The following is a 22,102-nucleotide window of genomic DNA, read 5'->3' as shown; positions in this document are numbered from 1 at the left end:
CCGGCCTCTAGTGTGCTGGCTGACTTGTTTAGACTACCCTGCCACCACAAACAGGTTTATAAGTCCCTGCAGATGAGATCCTACACTCTCTGAGGGCAGAGACAATGTCTGCTCTAGCCCAAGGTGTTGTCACCTCCTCCTAGCAGGATGACTAAGCAATCAGCATATCAAGGCAGGAGGCTTCATAGGCCTCAGCCACCTTTGAAATGCGATCACTGCTTCCCCAGACAGGTGGAAACGTCAACCCGCTTCCCTGGACCTATTGGGCAACAGGACAGGCAGGAAATTAAATATGCAGGGAGGTATAGCACACTATCAGGCCAGTCACACCCCTAATGACAGTTTCCTGGTGTCCTTCCCATTTAGGAAAATTCCACCATCTTCGGGATGGCAGAATTAGAAACTCTGGAACAGGGTTATACGCACTTCCCACAGGTAGCGGTCATATAGGGGATGTAATGACTGCAAAGGTAAGTAGCCCATTGGCTACCTCCCTTCACGCCCCTTAACACCCCATAATCTAGTATTTAGGGGAGCCCCTAGCACCAGAAAAGCAGATTCTGTCGACCTAAGAAGGGCCCGAAGAGCCATGAACAGCAAGAACTGAGGAACAGCAACTGAATTGGCGCCAACCCTGCCAGCCTGCCTGCTGTCCCCGACAATTGCACAAAGATGACTCATTCTGCAGCTGCTCTACCTAAAAAAGCCTGGGAGGACTGCCAGCACTCCAAGGAGCAACCAGCATCTCCTGTGGAGTAGTGGAGCTACTTCCCTTCACCCAGCAGACACCCAAGGAGAACCATGAGGACCCCAGACCGCGAAACCCGACATGGGAAAGCACCACTGCACCAGTGCCCTTGAGCCCAAGTCAAAGTGGGCCAATAGTGCCAAAGTGGTCCTGAGACCCTCCAGAGTGGAACCCCACCTTGGGTTTGTCCAGACTGGACTTCTAGTTCCCAACTGCAGCCTCTTTGTGCAGGTCCCCTCAACCGTGAGTGTCTCCTGCAGCACGGACCGGACGCCTAAAGACACCACTGTACCTGAACCCTACAGCCTGAGGAGAAGTGGACCAACTGTGTCCCTACGTACCCGAACGTTTCAAGGACCGAGCACCTCTGTGGGTTCAACCGGACTGCCCCCCCCGATACCCCCCCACAGACCCAACTTGCAGTCTCTTTTTCCCAGGACCGCTTCCCATTGAATTCAATGGGGCACCCGATGGCGTAAAGCACCTCTGCACCTGGATGCCCCAGAGCCTACCGAGGTGACCTGTTGATGCTAACTTGGACCTTGCCCCATACTTACCTTACCTCTAGAAGATTGTTCCTGTAAGTCGTAGTAAAGTATCCGTTTGCAGTATATGTGTTTTTCCCCATAGGATAAAATTACCACATTAGAAGAAAATACAAGTGCATTGACCTGTTTTCTTCAAAACTATTTTAAAAATTACTTACCCAATAACAAAGTTCTTGGTGTCTAAAAATATGTGCTATTTTTCAAATTGGTGTGGATCTCCTTATTGAGTGTGTGTATCATTTATTGACTGTGTGTGTGTAACAAATGTCTAATACTCCTACTTGATAAGCCGAAGGCTGTTCGACCACACTACAGCATAAACAGCACCTTGGAATTGTTAAAACAAGCTGTGTCCACTCTTAAGGTATACCTGGACTTTTTATGCAATATACCGCTTTTTGGTATATTATATAAAGAGCCAGCTTCCTACACCTCACATTAGGGGATATGGGAGTTCTGGCTCTGTCTGCATTGTCCAGCAGTATGCCTTTGGCTTGCTATTCCACAGATATTCACGCTATGACACACTCTGGTTTATAGCAACATTTTCGCATCTTTACATGTGACGTAAATGGGCTTAGTAATAAGTTTAAGCGGACTGCCATGCTAAACTGTGCAAAAAAAGTAGTCCCAATGTCTTCTTACTTTAAGAGACACACCTGTTGGAAAACCACTATAATTTCTTGGGTACACCCAGGTGTACCATGCTAGTTACACAAAGGGGGTGGCCATCCTTATTAGAAGACTCTTTCCACTGATTGCCTCGAGGGTCCACGGACTAGCTTTGTCACTTTATGATACTCGTTCACTGGAGGGTCACACCTGGTCTATCATTTGTGTTTATATCCCAGACATTGATAGAGTCCCCATGTCTACGTTGGCCACCCACTTGCCACAGATACCACTTGGAGCCTTGATTGTCAGGGCAGAGGGGGTGAATTTCAACACGGTAATGAACCCAACACTAGATACCGTTAGTGGCAGGACAATACCCAGAGCAATTCCCCTCACAGCATGGGTGGATTAACTGGGATTCTATGATGTGTTGAAGAAGAGGTACTCAACAGAGGGGCAAAACACCTTATATGCCCACTGACATTCCTTTCTCCCATTTAAATCACTTTTTCAAGCCCACAAGGGCAAAGAGTTAAGTAGGTGAGGGTACATCCACGCAGTTTATCTGACCATTCCCAGTAGGGTTGCACTACAGGAGGGGCCCAGTAACAGACAGAGTAGGTAGGAGAATAAATGCATTGTGGCTCAATGACAAGAGGTTTGCTAATAAGCTTCAAGACACAGTAACCTTCAATTTTGACAACAATGTCAGATCAGTAGATTCTGTAAACACACTATGTGAACACAAGGAGATGATGGAGGGAGCGTTGAAACTTTTCAAACACTCACCCTCAGTCACGATTAGCTCTGGGTTGAATCCATCATCGTTCTTTAGCTCACTTTGCCACTCCAGTTCAGACCTAGCCATAGGCAAATCAGCCTTGAGCCTGTTTCTCATAGGAACAGTCCAGCCCGCACTGCCAAGCCAGGTCTTCCCTGGACAGGAAACAAGCATCCTGGGACCGGTTGCAGGGTAACACCCCATATCAGCCAGGCTAGCTTGAATCCAGTGGCAAAGTGGGGAAGGGACCAATGTCTGGGCATACCCTGCCAACTTATGGTGAATAAAGCAAACACAAGGAGATGATGGACGGAGCGCTGACACTTTTTAGACACTCATCCCCAGTCATTATTAGATTTGGGTTGAATCTATCATCGTTCTTTAGCTCACTTCGCCACCCCAGTTCAGACCCAGCCACATGCAAATCAGTCTTGACCCTGTTCCTCATGGGACAGTCCAGCCTGAACTGCCAAGTCAGGTCTTCCCTGGACCAGAAACAAGCATCCTGGGACCTATGTGAAGCATTCAAGGCAGTGGCCTGGGGCCAAATTAAAGCATTCATAACAGGAGTCAAGAAAGATGAGAACAGAGAGACGACTCCCTAGAGAGGGAAATTCAGGAGACAGAGAATAAGGTCACTCAGTCAAGAGAGAAGAGGTATTATTAAGCAAAGGGCAGTGGTAGTGGAAGATCCCCGTCAGCTTAGATTGGGTGAAGGCAAGTTTTTTGGCTGGCCACCCAGCACAGTCCGAGTGTGGAGATAAAGTAGGAAAATGATTATATAAGTTGACTAAGCAAGATTTGGAGTTGCGCGTGACCCCCCTCAACACCCATCCTCAAAGAGATACTCCGAAGTTGGTCAGTGACACCGCCACAATTGTAGAGGCATTTGCGGACTACTATACCTCCCTCTAAATGGCGCAGACCCTTCCCACTCCAAACCCCCCCCCTCCCCCCCCCCCCGCCATCACAACTTCCACCTCATCCCTGGGCACAGACCAATCTAACCCAACAGCACCAGACCTGGTGATAGTAGCCTTGGCCACACTCCAAACAAAATAGTTGGAGAAGTCTTTGACCTAACAAGAAATCCAGGAAGCAAACACAGTCACGAATAGAGGCAAGAAACTGAGCCCCATTGGATTTCCTGTGGAGTTCTACAAGAAATATTCCTCTTTAGTGCCCCCCCCCCCATCTATTGGCACTATGTGAAGAGATGCAGTCTGGGGCAGCTACTGTATACTTTTTGGGGTGGCAAGATAGTGTTCATCTTTAAATAGGGGGAGGGGCACCCTCGGAGTTGCTTCTCATACTGCTCGATCTCGCTGGTTAACTCAGAGGCCAAGATCCTGGCAGCTAGACTTCAAAGGGTAGTTGGGTCATTGATCCATGCAGACCCAAATGTCTCTATGCTAGGCCGTGGGACTGTATATGCCGACTGCAGTTGGCCATGTCCAGGGCAGCAGATCGGAAAGGACCAGCCGCCCTGGTTCTGATTGATTTTGAGAAGGCCTTTGATGTGGGCCTTTAAACTTCATGTTTCAGAACCATAAGTGCATGAACTTTGGTCCCCAGTTTCTGAGATCTGTCCACACACTGCACCATGCTCCATAGGCTATGGTTAGATTTAATGGGGGTAGTAAACAACTCCCCCACCCCTGTTCCAGACAGAGAGCAGTAGAAGTGATGCCCCTTTGCCTGCTCCTTTTTGCGATGGTTGTTGAGCCACTGGCAAAGTTGAACCAATAAGTTGCTGGGCTATGGGGGAATCCGATGATGCTTGGGACATGAGGACCAGGGTTCGTTATATGCCGATGATCTCTTAGTATACCTACAGCGACTGGAGTGAACCATGCTTAGATTGTTCAAATTGCTTCAAATTTATGGGGATGTCGCTGGCCTTCAACTTAATAGTGCCAAATCATTATATGTGCTAACTGCTGGACACACCCGGAATTTTCAGCACAAGCAATGCTATATTATACTGAAGACCTGTAACACGGTTGGGACTTTTTGCTTTGCCCCACTACTAAGGCGAACAAGGAGGGAGGTGTAGGTCTGGGACACGCTGTCCCTGTCGACAATGAATCCCAGGGTGCTCCAAAGTTTTACTTACACACTGCCTGTGACCTTGTTTGTGAAATTATTTTTATACTTACCCAGGTTCTCTGGGCCGGTTCACAACAGCAAATTTCACTGGCCAAGTATATCCATGCCCCAAATGACAAGGGGTTGTGGGTCCCAGATCTCTACCTATATTATTAGGCTTCTCAACTGGTGGTGATCAACTTCTGTATCTTTGGCAGGGACACAACCTATAAGTTGGAGTAAGACCACCTGCAGGCCTAGTACTTTAAAGCGGTCTTATAGGGCACAACAATTCCTAAAGGGATACCTGAACCCACTAGCACTCCCTTGATTTGTTGGCAAACTGATCTGAAACACATCCTGTAGTTCAAAATAATCAAGGGGAAAATGTCCTTGTGGTGGGGTACATGGAACCCTCACGTCTCAGAGATGGTGGGTTTCAGATACTGGGAGCTGAATGGTATTTCAAAGGTGGGGGTGTATGGGAAGGGGTGCACATTAAAACATGCACACTTGACAGAAGGTTTACTCTACATTGACCACAATTTCTTTCACTGTCTTCAGCTGTTTCACTCACTCTTCCAACATGTGCATCTTCTACAGGAGGACCCTGAACTCAATCTGCTGGAACCAAAAATAGTGATGAGCCACCTGGCAAGAAGGGCATGTCACCCATATGCCGATCCCTGGTGCCAAGTTCTCTGCACTCAATTTCATTACTGAGAGCTAAATGGCAGACAGACAACGACTGAAGGGAGGTCGGGATGGCAGCTAGATGACTGGCTACATCGGTCAAAATAAGACTAATCAATACAACATACAATGAGACAACGAAACTCTAGCACATGGGTAGCAGAAGGGATCATTTCTGCCTGTATTGTCGAGCGACACAGGCGGAATTCTTCCAATAGAAAGCCCAATACTAGTCAGAGATACACAAAAGACTGAATGAGGTGACTGGTTATAACCTAACTCCCAACTCTATACATGCTACTCTAGGTATTTAATGGAATGGGGTGGACATGGTGGGAACCAACTGCTTGGTTACCATGAGCCTGTTGGTGGCGAAGCAGGACATTATAAAACACTGGAATTCTGCCAGTCCCACTGCACTCGAGGAATGGACCAGTGGCATGGACAGCTGTGCAGCAGCAAAAGAAAACGTCTATAAAGCAAGGGGGTGCCCGTGCAAATACCATAAAATATGTGAAGCTTGGTGAGATTATGGTGGCTGAGACATACATTGGGTAGACGTGGGAACGCCTGGTGTTCCAGAGATATCCCTGCAGTCAATATATATTACTTATGTGTATTCCATGTGGCAGTGCTGTTCTGTTGCAATAGTAAAACAATAAAATGAATGATAAAAAAAAAAAAGGTTGTCTATAAAGGTGGATGTGATGGTTAGGAATTAGAACGTTCAGCAGGACAGACAAATGGCAGAAAACAACAGTGTTTAAAGCTGTCAAAGAGATTACATAGTATTATGGGCACATTGGTACAGAAATATACAGTAGAATTTGAAGAACACTCTCACCAGTCACTCTGCCTGCAATGAAAGGGTGGTAAAGCAATGCAGGCCAGGATAATCTCTGCCGAGGATCCTTGGTAAGCAACCCCTGAAGAAAGCTCTGTGGAATGAAGAGAAGACACTTAAGAAAAGAACTCTGAGGAGAAAGAATAATTTAAGGAAAGGAAGACAAAGAAGGAAGAGGGAATTAAGGGCTATAAGGAGAGGAAAGAGTGTAGAGGACCTGCAAGAGAGGAGGAGCAGATAATAAAAGGGAGAGCGAAGGAAACTGGCTCTTTATATAGTGTACCAAAACGAGGTGCACTGTGTAAAGAGTCCAGACAAACCCCATTTGGTTTACAGAGGCACAAATGATAACCCAAATGCTCTTTTTTGTGGTAGTGTGGGTGAGCAGGTAGGCGTATCTGAGGGTACTGCTAAGCATTTGTTGTACCCACAGAGGCAATAAAGGACACACACAAATAAACTGGAGACCAATTTAGAAAAATAAATCATATTTTTATGTAAATGTGGATACCAAGAATGTCCTTATCAAAGAAGTAATTTTTAAATATCGAATTTAGCAGTCAAGTTAATATGTTCACTTAATGCATCTTTACGCAGCAATGCCTCCCTATGGGAGAAAAGGCACAAAGACAAGTCCAGGAGCTCCCAACGGGGGGCTCGGGTCACAAGGGTCTTGGGGGCAAGGGGGCATAGCCAGTTCATCGGTACCCAGGCTGGGGCACTCAGGTGCAGAGTATGAAGGCTGGCTGGGCTCTGTGCGTCCTAGAGCCTTGTTATCCTCGGTCTCGCCGGTTGAGGGTGCAAAATCAGGACAGCTGGGCCACTCTGGAAGTGGATCTCTGCAGTGCAGACATCCCTCAATGACTGCTTTGTCTTGGTTTGCTGCAAGGGGTCCAGTACCCTGGGTATTGATCTGTGCGGCTTTGGTTGGTCCTGGTGTCCTCTCACATGATGGAGGGGGGGGGGGGGGGAGGGGGGGGGGAGAACAGATCTGACCTTCAGGAGCTCAGGGTCCTCCTCCTGGGGAGCTGCTACATTGGGCTGGCCAGGGAACGGCAACTCAGTAGACCGGACTTTGCGTTTCGATTCCTGCTGACTGAAGGGGAGTAACTCCTCTACTCCAAGGAAGATTTGCTGGAAATTTGTGAAGTGCTGCCAGCCCACCGGGGTTCTTCGCAGGAGTTCCACTGCAGGATGAGTCGCTGGGTCGTGATTGTCAAGACGCAGTGCAACAGACAGGGTTTTACGCCAAAAGTCCACAGCAGTCTTCAGTTCTCGCTCTATCTTGTGGCTCTCAGTGGCCTCATCTTCTTGATCCGTCAAATCCAAGCTCCTGATGCAGAGGGTGCCACATAAATGCTCAAATTAGGGGTGCTACGGGGAGTGACATTTAGTAGTTCATGGGCTACTTACCTTTTCGGCGTCTACACCCTCTATGGGAAGTGGGTATAACCCTGACCCAGAGAACCTAATTCTGCCAAAACTAAAATGGTGGAATTCGAAAAGTCGTGCACACATTAGGTAGCCCACCTTAGGGGTGAACCTAGACTGACAGGAGGACACGTCTCCTAACTAGCCAATTTTCCCATCTGTTCTGGTGCCAAATGGGCCCAGTGCAGGAGGTGGAATTTCCTCTACCTTGGGGGTAGCATTGGGTCGCATATCAAAGGCGGCAGAGGCCTTCTGCATTGATATGCTGATCACTTAGCCAACCGGCTTGGAGGAGGTGACAACACAATCAGCCGTGGTAGGCATTGTTTCTGCCCTCAGACAGCACAGGCTCTCACCTGCAGAGGGCCAGAAATCTGTCTGTGGTGACAGGCTGGTCTGCACCAGTCACTAGTAGTGTGCCCCCTGGGTTCATGCATTAATAAATCGATAAGCCTGCTGTAGGGGTGGCTTACCAAAAATGCATGTAGTGTCTGAAGGCATGGCACACGGGAGGAGTGCCATGTTGTGTCTTCACTTTTCTCTGCACCATGGCACACAGCCTGCAATGGCAGTTTGCTTCTTCGTGCTGAGGGGTCCCTTAGGGCGGCACAATACATGCTGCAGCCCTCAGGGACCATCTTTAGGCTCCTTGCCCTAGGTACCAGAGGTACCATCTACTAAGGACTTACATGGGGTGTTAAAGGTATTGCCAATTGTGGGAACATTTACACAGTTTTAGGGAATGAGATCTGGAACTGTGGACCTGAATAGCAGGAACCCAGTCCACTTCTGTCAAAATTGCATCAGATACCAAGCGAAAAGTGGGGGTCATCACGTCAAAAAGGGGCACTTTCCTACAGAAAGCCCACAGAGAACATTTAAAGTTAGTAGAAGAGTGGAATAAAATGAAGAAACATGCTCAAAAGAGAGAGAAATCCATTAAGGATAAGAAAGAGACAATAAAAGAGAAGAGAGAACGAGGAGGAGATGACCACATTCTAGCATGCTCTGGTTGAATTTTTTTCTCCAAGTATAGAGCAGCAACAGTGAAAACAATTCTTTTTTGTCAGTCTTTCTACCTTTCTTCGATAATTGCTGCATCCACATTTAACAGTCCAACCCTTGCCACCCCCTTCATTACTCTGTCTCTAGCTCTCCAATTACAATTGTCTCCCTCTTCAATTCAACACTTTCACATTGTCCCTGCACCTCTTACATGCCTTTTCTGAAGTGTATCCCATTCTCTCTTGCATTCACACTCACCAAGCTCATCTACTCCCCCAGGTACCTTGAACGGTGCACTCATGGTCTTTGGCCACTTGACAGGGTCCTTGATAATAAGGCTGACAAGTTGGAAGATGCTGTTGGTGTAGAATGGGGGAGTCCCCACAGAGAGCTCATACAGAATACAGCCCATGGACCAGAGGTCTGACGTATGGTCATAAGGCTTCTCTTCCACCAGTTCAGGAGACATGTACAACGGCGTACCCTTGATGGACGTCAAAACAAGCGTGTGGATACTCATTGAGCGGGCAAACCTGAGGGTTAAGAGACAGAGGAGATATTTTGATTAGGCAGGAGAGAGACATGTATAGCACAGTATCCTTGATGGTGGCCAGGATCGGTGAGTGGATCTTCATCAAGCTAGCTAACTGAAGGATCAAGGGTCAGACACTGAATAGGGCATGACAGAAAGATCTTGAATGAGATATGCCTGCTCAGAGGAGGGTGAATGCATGCAGACAAGCCAACTCGGACAATGCCTACATCTCAGAGCAGATTCCCCAAATATTTTTGCATTTCAGTTTTTGTTTTTTATTTAGTGCATTAGTTTTAATTCATGTCATCATATAATGTTGTCTGTTTGTGCAAAATACACCTAGGAGTGGTTTTGAAATTTTGAAAATACATTATGTTCATCTCGGACTATTCAGCTAGTTAAGTGTGGTGCAGAGACAGAAGATGCTCTCATGTAATAACATGGAGCAGACAAGCATGACCCAGCCCAGGTAAAAAGCCACTGGATTATGCTGAGAAGAAGTTTCTGTGTGCCTACTATGATAAAGAAGAGGAGAAACTGGCAATGGAATAAGTCACTATGAAGGCAGATTCAGTGGATTCTCTAACCTGTATGGTTAAAAGAACACTGCAGATAAAGTGCGTGAGGCTACAAATGCACATGGGAAGCTACAACCGAAGTGTCTGCTGTAGTGGCAACAAAGGGTGGGGGGCTGGGGGACAGTGTGCAGCTGTCAAGAAGAGGCAGGCTGAATGCCTACACAGGTACCTACTGCTAAACAACATCTGTACTAAGGCCCACATTTGAGCCTTCTAGATATTGCAACACTTAAGGGCACAATATGAGGCGACTGAAACTGTCCTAGTACTTGCATTCCAAGGCTACAGGCAATTAAAACAGATTTTAATGAGAACAATTATTTGACAAAGAAAACTTACTGATTTCAGATCCAAGGGGCACCACGGTGCACTGCAGATTCAACACATTTATTTCATGAGCAACAGTAATATTTTAAATTATGATTACAAGAAAGGCAGATGCTATCTAGGACTATTTGTCCACATGATCAAACTAGAGCCACATTATTCATGAGCAAGGGATTTATGGAGTAGAGAATGCAAATTATCTTAGCACTGGGAGAATAGCTGTGCTTCTCAGGGAGGGAAGGAGAGGAAGGGAGGAAAAAGAAAGGACAATTTTTTGTAAGTATTCATGGACCATCAGATACTAACAGCTTTCAGAACAAGCATTTGCAATGCAATAAGTCTCGCATTTACGCGAGTTTAAGCTATTGGCATTGTAAATGACAATGTCTATTATTTTTGTTTTTTAAAACATAAATAAAAGGCATTGTCATTTACAATGCCAATAGCTTAAACTCGCATAAATGCAAGACCTATTGGATTGCAAATTCTTATTTAAGTTTAAAACTGAGCGCGGCGCCGCTTCAAGGACTCAGTGTTAAAGTAAAAAAAAAAAAAATGTAAAAATGAGAAATCAAGCACCGTGTCCTCGAAGCGGCACCACGCTCAGTTTTAAAGTAAAAAAACAAAACAAAAACAAACCGAGTGCGGTGTCCCTGAAGCGGGCACTGCGCTCATTATGAAAGTTCAAAAATAAATTAATAAATAAACTGAGCGCGGTGTCCCTAAAGTGGGTGCCGCGCTCAAGATACAAATACAAAAAAAAATAGCATCCACCATTGTCCCCATAAGTGTCCATAAACAAAATAGTGCTGACCCACTAGATAAAGCTGACCATGTAAGAGCTAAGTAAAAGGTCCAGTCGTCATGGGCGTTAACAAATGGCAACAAGGCGGTAACAAGGAGGGACTAACAAGCCTCATAATGAATCGGAAGCCTGCATTTACCAAGGGCAATGACACCAGCCAATGAAAAGTATCGTCGAAGAGTGGGCGAGGCTTACACAGCATACTCTACTACTGCATGCCTCGCAGAGCGAGCACGACATGCACGCTGCCACAAGGCACGACCTAAAAATCTAAGGCAATCTCCCGCTCCAAGGGTTACCACTCACATAAATCCATGCGTTGGGTGCAAAAAAGTGCAGCCCCTCAAGTCCAGAGTTACAGATTCCAGGGCATTGTTAGCTCTGGGGAAGGCGAAGTGAATATAAAGTCAGTAATGGGATTTTGGTGAATGACATGACACAGGTATCAGTGTTGCCACTCAGGTTCCCGTCTGTTTTTGTCGGGTAATTCACCTGGAGACTTCGGCTGCTGCTTGTGAGCGATCATAGTTACTGGGTCACTTGTAATGAGGCCCGCAGTCCCAGGAGCTTCTACCCAGGTCTCTTTCATCAATCATGAGGAATGCTAAACCCTGCTCCAACCTGCAGAGGAACTCTAAGCCACCAATCTTCTCCAGTACATTGGCTTTGCTAAAAGCATAGAGGTTAATGGACACAGAAAATGAGTGAGTGAAGAGATCAGCATCAAATTAAAAGAAGAGTTTTTTGCCTTGCAGGACAAACATTTATGGTCTCATCGCTTGCTGATGCACAGAGTTAGATAAGAAGTACATTAGAATCATATGTTGAGTGGAACAAAACACGGATGTAAAAGATCCATGTATACATGTCGGAACAGCTGTATGGTCATGTTACTCAAACGTTGATGGTAAGGCAGTAGAATAGAAGCATACTCCTTCAGGATTCTCAGACAGCATAAATGGTTATATTTCGGTCCATCTTGTCTGGTTAAGACCATCACTCGCGATAGAGGGATCTGCTACAGTATCATGGTCTGCTTGCCTGAATGGGGCACCTGATGGGCTATTTGAAGATGTAGGCCTTGTGCCAGTAGGTGAGCATTATCACTAACTTGCCTTGTCCATCACAATAGCCATGGGCTCTGTACTTTTTGGGCTAGATTAAGCAAAACTTAAGATACTACCTTCTAGGACTCAGTTGGGACAAGTCACATTGCATTACGTTGTTCTTGCTCTTCTTGCCTGGTGAAACTCTTTGAATCATTATCAGGATTCAGCATTCCTGATTTCTGGGCCCTTCCACGTCTGGTAATGCTCCTTAGCTCCTTGACAATCTGCCATTCACAGATGGTGAAGACACCTTTACATAAAAGGCTTTTGAATAGCTAACGCGGGTGCCGATCCACTTTCAAAACTTCTTGATCACAAGGACCAAGACTAAGGTCTTGAGAGAAGTTTTAGCTGGTGAGTTTCCAGGGCTCAAACGAGTAAACATTATCACACTAAAGCTCTATGTCCGGAAAAATCTGCCACCCAAATCACAATGACCCGAATCAAATGAAGTCCCTGGTCTTCCTCCAAATATTTGGTAAAGTAAGCAACAGTGACCACTGGGTCCAGCAACTAGGGCTGGATAACATGCAGTCTAAAGAGCCTTGAAACCAGTCAAAGATTCAACTACAGGAGGCTTTAACTATTTATAATTTCACACAATTGTATAGCTATCTTGGCAGGAGCTCAAACTACGGAGTGAAAAGTATACCCTATGGTGCAAAGTCAAAGATCTCAGGATGTATTTGTTGCATTCAAAGTTTTCTGAGAGTGGGTCACTAGTTCTTACTGGCAGCACCCAGTCCAATCACTTCCACCAGTTCCTACTGAGAACTGGACTTCAGGGTTAGGGCATGACTGCACGTTTAAAAGTTGATATGTCTGGAAAAGTAAAGACAATAAAGATAGTTCTAGTAAATCCAGAATCTGGACAACCACCTAAATCCAGCATAAGGATGCAGGGGTACGAAGGTGGATAAGCCTGGATCTTTTGGAAAGGGGGTGGAGATTCAGAGACTTCTATTTGGTGCGTTGTCGACAGTGCAGATTATCCCTCTCAATGAAAGTAGGTGACATAGAAGCTGAATCACTGATGACGTTCTTCTGTTGGTCTTTATTTGATCTGGCCAGCAGGACTGAAGGCATTTCAGGTCTCCTGAATAATTTCAGTCCACTGAGGCATCCTCCATGCCAATCTTCCAGTCAGCTAGGCATTGTGCAGTGCTTCCTGGGATGAAGTTACATTGTCCTGTAGGCACAGCTCCCCATGTGATAATCTCTCCTTTTCTACACATGGCAACTCAGTAAGGCTTCGCTGTCGCTTCTCAGGCATATGCTCAGTATGGAGAGAGAGTAGTACCCTTTCAGGCATTCATATCATTTTCAGAAGTCTTCTTCCGGACACCGGTGCACGGCCATTGTCATGGTCCAGACGCTCTACCAAGTACTGGTTGTGGGATCGGTACCTATCCTCCTTTGGGTCACCAGTTGTAGGGACTGGACAGGCTTTAACTGGGGCGAGCCAACAGGCAGTCCCCTGCAGTGGTACAGGTAAAAGAGCCAGTCACCCTGGACAAAACATCTAGTTATACTACCAGTCAAGACAACCTTTTTCAAAGAGGTAAGTAGTCACCCTCCCGCAGATATGGGAAGTCCTGCGCTCATTAAAGCACAGCTACAATGACAAACAGAAAAAGTAAGAAGATGGAACTCCCGTGGACTTGCAGAATTGTTGAGATCAAAGGAATACATAAAAAAAATGCACTTCCAAGCAGTGCAAAGAACTTTCTCCCTAGTACATTTTGTTTCTCATAACACATTTTATTGTATTTAAAAAACACAATGGCTGGTATGAATGAATGAATGAATGGACAGTTTTATTGTGTGATTACTTAAAATCATTACAACATAAGATTCAAAAATGATATGCTGTAAATTAAAAACATGGTCAAACTTTAAAATCGTAGCAGCAAAAGGGAGTGTAGCCAGCTGGTGCTGACTGTATGGTCGAGTTATATTTCACTATAGTTCATTCCTTGAGTTCTTGGGGGAGGTAGTCTTTGCTGAATGTACTTTTGTAATGGGGGAGCATGTCTAACTGGTAATCATTCTCTCTGTGTGGCATTTGTTCTTTCAGAAGTGAGCGTGCTTGGTAGATGAATTTGTTAAAGTTGGCTATGTTCTTTACTGTACCTAAGGTGGCAGATGGCCTCCTTTCCAGTGCGTGTGCCATGGGAGAGAAGTATGGGCCTGAGGTAGATTCAGCAGGCTTGCCGCAGAGCTGGGCAACATAGGAGTATATGTGCCAGAGACTCCCTTCTATAGTTGCATTGTCGGCATGCAGTAATGTCTGTAAGTGCTTTCCAGGTTGGATATAGTTTCTTTTATTGAAAGGGGGTGTAATCTTGTAGCTAAAATATTGTATAGTGCCTGGCTCCCCACAGCCTGTGTGAGGTGATGCTTAGTTGTTTGTAGTATTTGTGGGGGGCAACTAGATTTTCATGAAAGTCCCTGGCAGCAAGAGCTTCTATGTCCAGTTTGCGAGAGCAAAGACGCAGCTGCTTTTTTATCGTAGATTTAATGGTGGCATAGTCCACTATACTCGGGTCCCAGTTCTCTATGGCAAGCTGTAGTTGCTCCTTAGATGCTGCAAGTTTGACCGACCAAGGATTTTTTGGTTTTGAAAAAATTGTTTTTATGACGGCCTTCATAGGGTTGGCTGGGTCCATGATTGCCAAGTGATGGTATTTTGCTGGTAGGCCGTAAACGTTTATCATGTCACATATTAACTGATCTAACGAAACATTTAAACCCAGTCCTAGATTCATTAAATTCATATAGGTCAATCCTCAGGTAGCGTTGAAGTCCATTGAAAGCGGCTGTGCCCAGGTCAGGCCGTTGGAATCTTTGTTTGAGGGATAGAGTCTATAATATCTGAAATCGAGGAATGATCTGCAAGTATTAGTCCACAGTATTCAGCCCATCTTTTCCACATTTTTGAATGCTCTGAGGGCATCCCTGGCTCGAAACACAGGTAATTCTAACCCCATACAAAAGTCCATACCCCTTTTCAATGCCTGGATTGTCGGGGGTTTATTTGATTTTCATAGTCTCGCAATATCCCTTTTGGCTAGAGTGAGACCCCGCCCACAGTAAGTGAGGTTTGTATCTATTGCCACTGATCTCATCTGTTATATGGAGCAGGGTGAGCCTCTCCCTAGTACATTTTCATGTTATTACTGGCCTCTATCTTGATCTTTCTGGATAGAAATTAGAGTTTTCTCTAGTTGAGGGTTCGACAGATCATAAAATAGCAGAGAGTGTTAATATGCCTGCTGCAATTAACGAGTACCATGCAAATCACAAAGTGCATATAATGCAAATAGGTCGGTGGGTTACTGCTTTTCTAAGAGACATCCTTTTGCTACTTGCAGTTTAGAAGTTAAACTCCTAACAGTGAATTATTAACTATCTTCGCAGAACTGCATGCACACTGCAAAGTATACATTAGAGCATAGATTAATGTTGCAAAAAGGGTTAATTACGGTAGAATTAGAGTCTTATTATTAAAGAGAACCCCTAACTACAGGGTTCTAGTTTCAATTCTGAGTTTGTGCTTCTCCAGACCAAGCACTCTTAAACTACACTGCCTACCAGTATGGGTGAGGTGCCACGGCTACATCTTGTAGTCCTCTGGCTTATGTAACATTTCCTATAAGCTGATTTACACACGTATGATTGATTGTTTCTGTGTAATGTGTGTGTGATGCAAAGTGCTCCGACACCCTTCACTGGTATGAGTGACGCTATATAACTAATAAATGCATCTGAATGAGAGTGGTTGTGTAGACTTGAAGGGCACTGTTAAAAGGGTGGTGGTGAGGGAATCCATGGTGGTGGTAGTCACCACCTCCACCACGAATGGGGGCGTCAACAAACAGGATGTAGCCTTACGGCTAGAGCGGTCGAACTTGAAGCTGGAGGAACCGGGTTGAGTCTCGGCAACAACGCTCAACATCCTGTGATTCTGGGCAAATCACTTAACCTCTCCATGCCTAACAAAAATGAATGTGTCCATCTGTAACGAAACTAGTGCTCATGTAAAGCGCTCTGATACCCGATGTCTCGGGACTAGTTCGCGCTATATAAAACTGTAAAAGAAAAAATTGTTGCACCGGGCGCCACCAGCGCTAAAGCTGGCCCTGCACATTAATTACACGTATGTGTTGCCTGGTGTTCTGCCAAATATAGGCTATGTATAAACCAACATCCTACATTACAGCACTTCCTGTGTTCCTGCAGCTGTTTTTAAGTTCCCTTTGCCTGCCCATAAAGACAATATTCTGCACACGTTGTATGACAAGACCCCTCCATAAATACTATTTGTTCTGGTCATAGTTTATGGCTATATGAAATGGAGCATTGCAGTCTTTTCTTCTTGTGTTTATTTAAATGATTTCCAAAAAGACTTCTAGTAACCCTTTCCTGTACTCACCTACTCAATGGCAATGCAAGTCTGTTTAGGCTACTTTTCAGCCTGGTTTACTGGTACTAATGCCAGGACCACTTTTGCTTCACATTGCATATACCACTTAACAGGGACATATGTTAGATTTTTCTTGATTCCTAGGTTACATACCTGACATTGCACAGCTTGAAGACAAGCAGCATTAGATGAAAGGTACCCATGCTGGAGTTAGTGGATGTTTGGTGTACCTACCCAAAGTCACAGAGCTTCACAACTCCTCCCTTGCCCAGCAGGATGTTCTGGGGCTTCATATCACGGTGCAGGATCCTGTGAGAGTGCAGATAATACAGTGCCGAGACCAGCTGACAGGCAATGTCCTGCACCTAGGGGGAGCAAAAAGGGTAAAGGTGAGTGTTGTAATACAAGGAGGTCCCGTAGTCCAAGTGCAGGTTATGTAAGATGATTTATTAGATGTTATCATGAAGAGCCCCACCAGGAGCAGCCTCCATGCTGCTCAGTCTGCACACTCCAAGTGACACTCAGCACATCACCAGGCACCCACGCATTCTTTGACATCACCAAGCATTCAGCATTCCATTCATCACCAAGGGGGGGCAAAAATCACTGTACAATCATGCCTGCTCCTACCTCCACTTGGTTTTTAACTTAACTTATCTGCTCCTGTTGTTATTGATTTTAAAATGGTCTGAGCGTATTGTTCTCTCTACACTTTCATCGGCTGACACTTGCTTTACTCCTCTGAATCAAGATACCTGCACTTAGCTCTTCCACATCTTTACTTGGTCCTCTTACTTTACATAGCATAGAAATTCCAGAAGGCTGTAAAACTACAGTTTCCCCTCTCTTTTCTGCTTTTCGATCTGCTTGCATGACAGCCATTTTAGAATGTCCAAACACGGAGTGACCTCCTGTTCTTAGGTCTAGCCTGTGTCGATTAACTAAGGTTTGTACGAAAAATAAATTCTATGTTATACATACATAGAGGGACTTTTTTGTCAGCCCTCTTAACCCCACTGGCCTATTCAATTGTCATTCTTTCTACTTCCACCTACCATGGCATTTGCTTAGTCCTCTCATTGTCTCTATCACGGAAAACATTGGTGGCTGTAACCCTACTGTGTGCCCTCTCACAGTTTCTTCTTTCCCACCTGCTAGCCTTACAACCATTGTAAAATGTGCAAACACAGATGAACCTTCTGTTTTTTAAGTCTGGCCTTTGAGGCAGCATTAGGTGTCTCACTTGACTATTGACAGAAAGACAGTCAAAGCTGATCAAAAGAAGGTTGTGTTGCACTCGGGATTCAATATCTTAATTCGAGACTAAGACGATTTATAATTGTGAGAAGTTGGCCTGGTATATGCTGTTCACTAGTTCTAGTGACCACCTTGTACCATGCCAAGCAACCCTTATGGTGTGGTTGTAAGTCAACCTTTTTGGACTAGCTGCCCTAGTGGTAGCGTAGGCTAAGCAGTCTTTGAGGCTAAACTCGTGATGCGTGTTAAGCAAGCTGTTTTACCAATAGTAACCCCCTTTTATACCAATGAAAGGACACCACACAGATATATATTCAAAATATATATGTATTTATTTCTCAAAGTAACCCCTAGTCTCTTTATGAGCACAGGAGCACAAATCGTCAAACAAGATTATCACAGAATACACAGAAGTTGCACTTTATATGGATAGGCCCTGGTGGCCACTCGAACCATATACTAAAATAGTGGTATAAGTACCACGAACAGAAAAGGGAAAAGGCCTAGGGCCTCTAGAATCGCTGGGCCTACAAGGAGCTAACGTCAGTTAGTGACCAGGAGGTCCACGGGTGGCGTGTGCAGAGCAAATAGTCACACGCGTGCTCCCATAGGTTTCAATGGGTGCGTAAAAAGTACAAAGTTACTGCAAAAGGAATCTTCCGGATGACCTAGGAACTTAAGATTTGGAACACAGGCACTAGAGATGTAATACTACACATGGGCACCGGAGTGCCAGCTTTACCTCACCCACAGGAAGCGGGTGCATAGGCCTCGAAGTGCGTCGGGTTTCTTCTATCGGTTCCGTGGGGCCTGTAGACAAAAGTGCTGCAGGCGGTCGGTCGGGAAGAGATGCAGTGGATCCAAGAGTGGATCGGAGATGTTGAAGACCTGTAAGCAGAGGGGACAGTGTTCACAGTCACTAGCCAGTGACCAGCGTGGCACCAGGTGGGTACCAGGTGATGTCGGGTGCAAACAGGAAGGAAGGTGTAGCTTGACTCTGCAGCCACGTGGTCCCTGAAGGTCGACGACGTCCAGGAGTCGAGTCACGAGCTGTCCCACGCAGGCTCTCGCTGTCGGCGGTGTCGGCGACTTGATCGAAGCAAACAAGCCTTGGCAAAAGCAATTGTTGTGGGCAAGGAGATAAGCTGATGGCTCTGACCAGCAAGGTCAGAGGAACTGCTCCTTTGGAGGGGAGCAAGGGCCAGTCTGGAGCAACCAGACCAGCGGTGTTTGTCGTAGATTTCGTCGCCAAGATGGCCACTAGCCAGCGGGCCAGCAACCGGTTAGGCGCGTCGAGTGGCAAAATGCAGAAGGGCCCCACGCAGATCGTGGAGATGCTGGAGGGCTCACCTTTGGTGCAGATGCTGCTCGAGGGTTGGGCTTCTCAGGACCCAAAGCACAACTTGGAGGGAGCCTCGGTTGTTGCACTGGTAAGCTTGTCGTAGTCGTTTCAAGATGGCTGGCTCCACGTGTCTCGGTGCCTCCACGGGTCTCCTCTTTGCAGGGACTGTGGATCGGGCGGTGAGAGGTCTGGAGGTCCAGGTCTTGTCAGTCTCTGGGCTCGGGCTCCGGCGGGAGGCGGCGGCAAAGCAGACGTTGATTCGCTGGATGGTGCTTGCGTTAGCAAGGTGGTCACTCCCTGACCACAGGGGAGATTGGCTTCAGTCCTCTGTGCAGCAGAGCGTCGAAGTTCCCGTCTTCTTCTTAGTTTTAAGTTGATTCCAGGATGTCTGAAGTCCTAGGACACAGCTCCTACCTTTATTCGGATTCTAGGGGCCGGACTACCTGCTAGGTCCCTCCCTATGGGTGGGACCAGGAAGGGGGGTGGTTACACCCCCAATCCTTTGTCCAGCTCGCCCCAGGCCCGGGACTGGTGTGCCCCAGGACCGGTTTGAACTGGCATATGCACCGAGGCTCCTTGTGAGCCACAGGCATGTCTGGTTTCTTTCAAGCCCTACCTGACCAATACACAAAATCCTGTCTGGGGTGGTGCACGCACCTCCCCTGGCAGGAAACCCTTTGTCCACACCTCCCAAGCTGGAAGGACTCCCAGCAGCAGGAGGGCAGACTTGTGTCTGTGGTGGCAGCATCCATTTTGTGGAGCTGAGGCTATGTCTGATTTTACCCGGGTTTCAGGTACTGTACATGTCGTGTCCCTCTAGAAGGGTGGAATGCTAACCCCGTCGCCAGAATTGGCGAGGGGTTAGTATTCCAATTCGTATGACACCTTACTCGACATGTTTTGATAAAGCCAAACCAAAGATAGCATTTAACCGCGAGGTTCATAATGCACTTAAGAGTATATGGTATGACGATATCTGGAAACAGTAGAAGGAAGTTGTTCCGACCACTGCAGACAGGCTCAGCTCATGCCAGAGCACCATCTCACATGGAACCAAGCACTCTGCCTTCAGGATTGTTAAGGCCTGCCATAGGAGTGACTTATAGGTTACCAGGTGTCCCATTTAAGGTTAGGTATAGGTATACTACACCTAAGTAAGAGGTGATTACACCAACTTACCCCAGCTGAGTGATCAGCCAGTTGTGTCAAATTGTTAGGCCAAGCCTGGGGTGGCATAATACATGCTTCAGCCCTTGGCAGGCCTTGGGTACACCAATGCCCTGGGTACCTAGTGTACACTGGTACAGGGGCTGACAGGGTGATCCAACCAATTGGGTATGTACCTAGGGTACATGGAGTCCATTTTTAAGAGAGAGCAGATGGGCTGAGGTCCTGAATGGCAGGATCTCAGGCCAACTAAGTCGAAAAACCAGCTAGACACTAGGCAAAAATTTGGGGGTAACCATAGTCAGATATCCACCTTCCTACACAACCCCCCCCCAAACGAAGGGAGATAAGGCTGACCTTGACCAGGTAAGCCTATATTGCCCAAGTGGCCATATAAGGAGGAACCAGCACTGGCATGGTTACCCCCTGTCTCATGGTCCACTAAGCAATCCCTCACCCTAAGGGTATCAGAGGGTCTCCACCATAGGGAATCTCTACCTTTGGTGTGTCTTGGCAAAGTAAAAGGCTGGTGTTGAGATGGAGTACTGAAGTGAGTGTCCTCAAAGTGAGACCTCAGCTTCCTCCAATCATCCTTCACCATGGATGCCTTTCTTTCCTTAACTGAGTTGCACTGTGCTCTCAGGGTCAGCCTCTGGCTACCTAAAGCTGGAGGCTGGGTCCCTTTTGTGGGCTTACTGGAGGGACAGGTCAGGTTTGGGGCCCTAAGGTCCCAGGTTTGCCTGTGCCCAACAGAATCCCTCTGGGGGAGGTCCCTAACTACCTGTAAAGGAGATCCCTCAGGAATGTTTTTACCCATCACCTGACTAGGGCTACTAGCCAGGCAATCCTCATTCTTTTGATGGGGGGGTTCTTGTGGACAGGGGCCCTCTGGGGGTCCACTGGCCTCCCTGACCTCTGCAGCCCTGGGCTGACTGAGGCAGGGTAGAGAGAGGCAGGCTACCTGCACCAGACTGGGTCCCACCTTGGAAGGGGCCACTGACATCAGAGGCTCTGCCAGGCCAGGCCTGGCTACCTCTGGGGCAGTTCCTTCACAAGGGGTGAGGTCAGATCCCTGAGGAGGCTGACCTTTTCCTAATGTCTGGGGAGAGGGAGACTTTTCTTCCTCCCCACTACTCTCAGTTTGTGTGGAGTGATCCATTGTTTCAGGCTTCACTACACCTATGTCAGTCTGAGTATAGGCTGAGACCATTACAGCCTTGCCAACCTTTTCAGGGTGGCACTCAGTTTGTGTTTGAGCTGTGACTGTCACAGCTCTGCCAGTCTCTACAGGGAAGTCTGTCTGTGCCTGGGCTGTGGCTACCACTGCCCTTCCTACCTTTTCAGGGAGGAAATCTATTTGGACAGGGGTTGTGAATGGCACAACCCCCCTACCCTTTTGTGACAGGCCTACCATTTTAGAATGGGTGTCTTGTTCAACTCCAGCCCAAGCTGAGAGTTCTAAGTCATTCCCCAGTAAGCAGTCTACAGGCAAGGTTGGGGACACTGCTACCCTTTTAGGGCCAGTGACCCCTCCCCAGCTGAGACATACCTCTGCCATGGGATGACTGTTCTGTTTGCCATCAATGTTAGTCACCTGGTAGGAGAAACCAGGCAAAAGCTGCTCAGAGGGAACTAGCCAATGGGCCACCATTGTGATGCTAGCTCCAGTGTCTCTGTAGGCCTCAGCTTTTGTACCATTGATGTAGGGCTCCTGTCTGTACCTACCCAAAGTGTTGGGACAGGCAGTGAAGTTGGCAAACCCCATGCCACCATCACAGACAAGAGTGGTTGCTGTAGGGGAAT

At 46.7% G+C, this 22,102-nt stretch overlaps 1 protein-coding gene across 4 annotated transcripts in view; it reads right to left on the bottom strand.

Annotated features, from left to right (window-relative positions):
* Positions 1-22,102, bottom strand: part of STK36 (serine/threonine kinase 36) — a 290,182-nt gene that overhangs the window by 241,207 nt on the left and 26,873 nt on the right. For all 4 annotated transcript variants that reach the window (XM_085618423.1, XM_085618425.1, XM_085618424.1 and 1 more), the window contains exons 4-6: positions 16,768-16,898; positions 9,037-9,286; positions 6,318-6,411 (exon numbers count right to left, since the gene is read on the bottom strand). In XM_085618423.1, coding sequence (XP_085474549.1) covers positions 6,318-6,411; positions 9,037-9,286; positions 16,768-16,898 — 475 coding nt within the window. The remainder of the gene's footprint in view (positions 1-6,317; positions 6,412-9,036; positions 9,287-16,767; positions 16,899-22,102) is intronic.

Source organism: Triturus cristatus, chromosome 7 (assembly GCF_964204655.1).
Source record: "Triturus cristatus chromosome 7, aTriCri1.1, whole genome shotgun sequence".
Classification (NCBI taxonomy): Eukaryota; Metazoa; Chordata; class Amphibia; order Caudata; family Salamandridae; genus Triturus; species Triturus cristatus.
The sequence above is the reverse complement of the archived record's forward strand: the minus strand, read 5'-3'. Positions and strand labels throughout refer to the sequence as shown.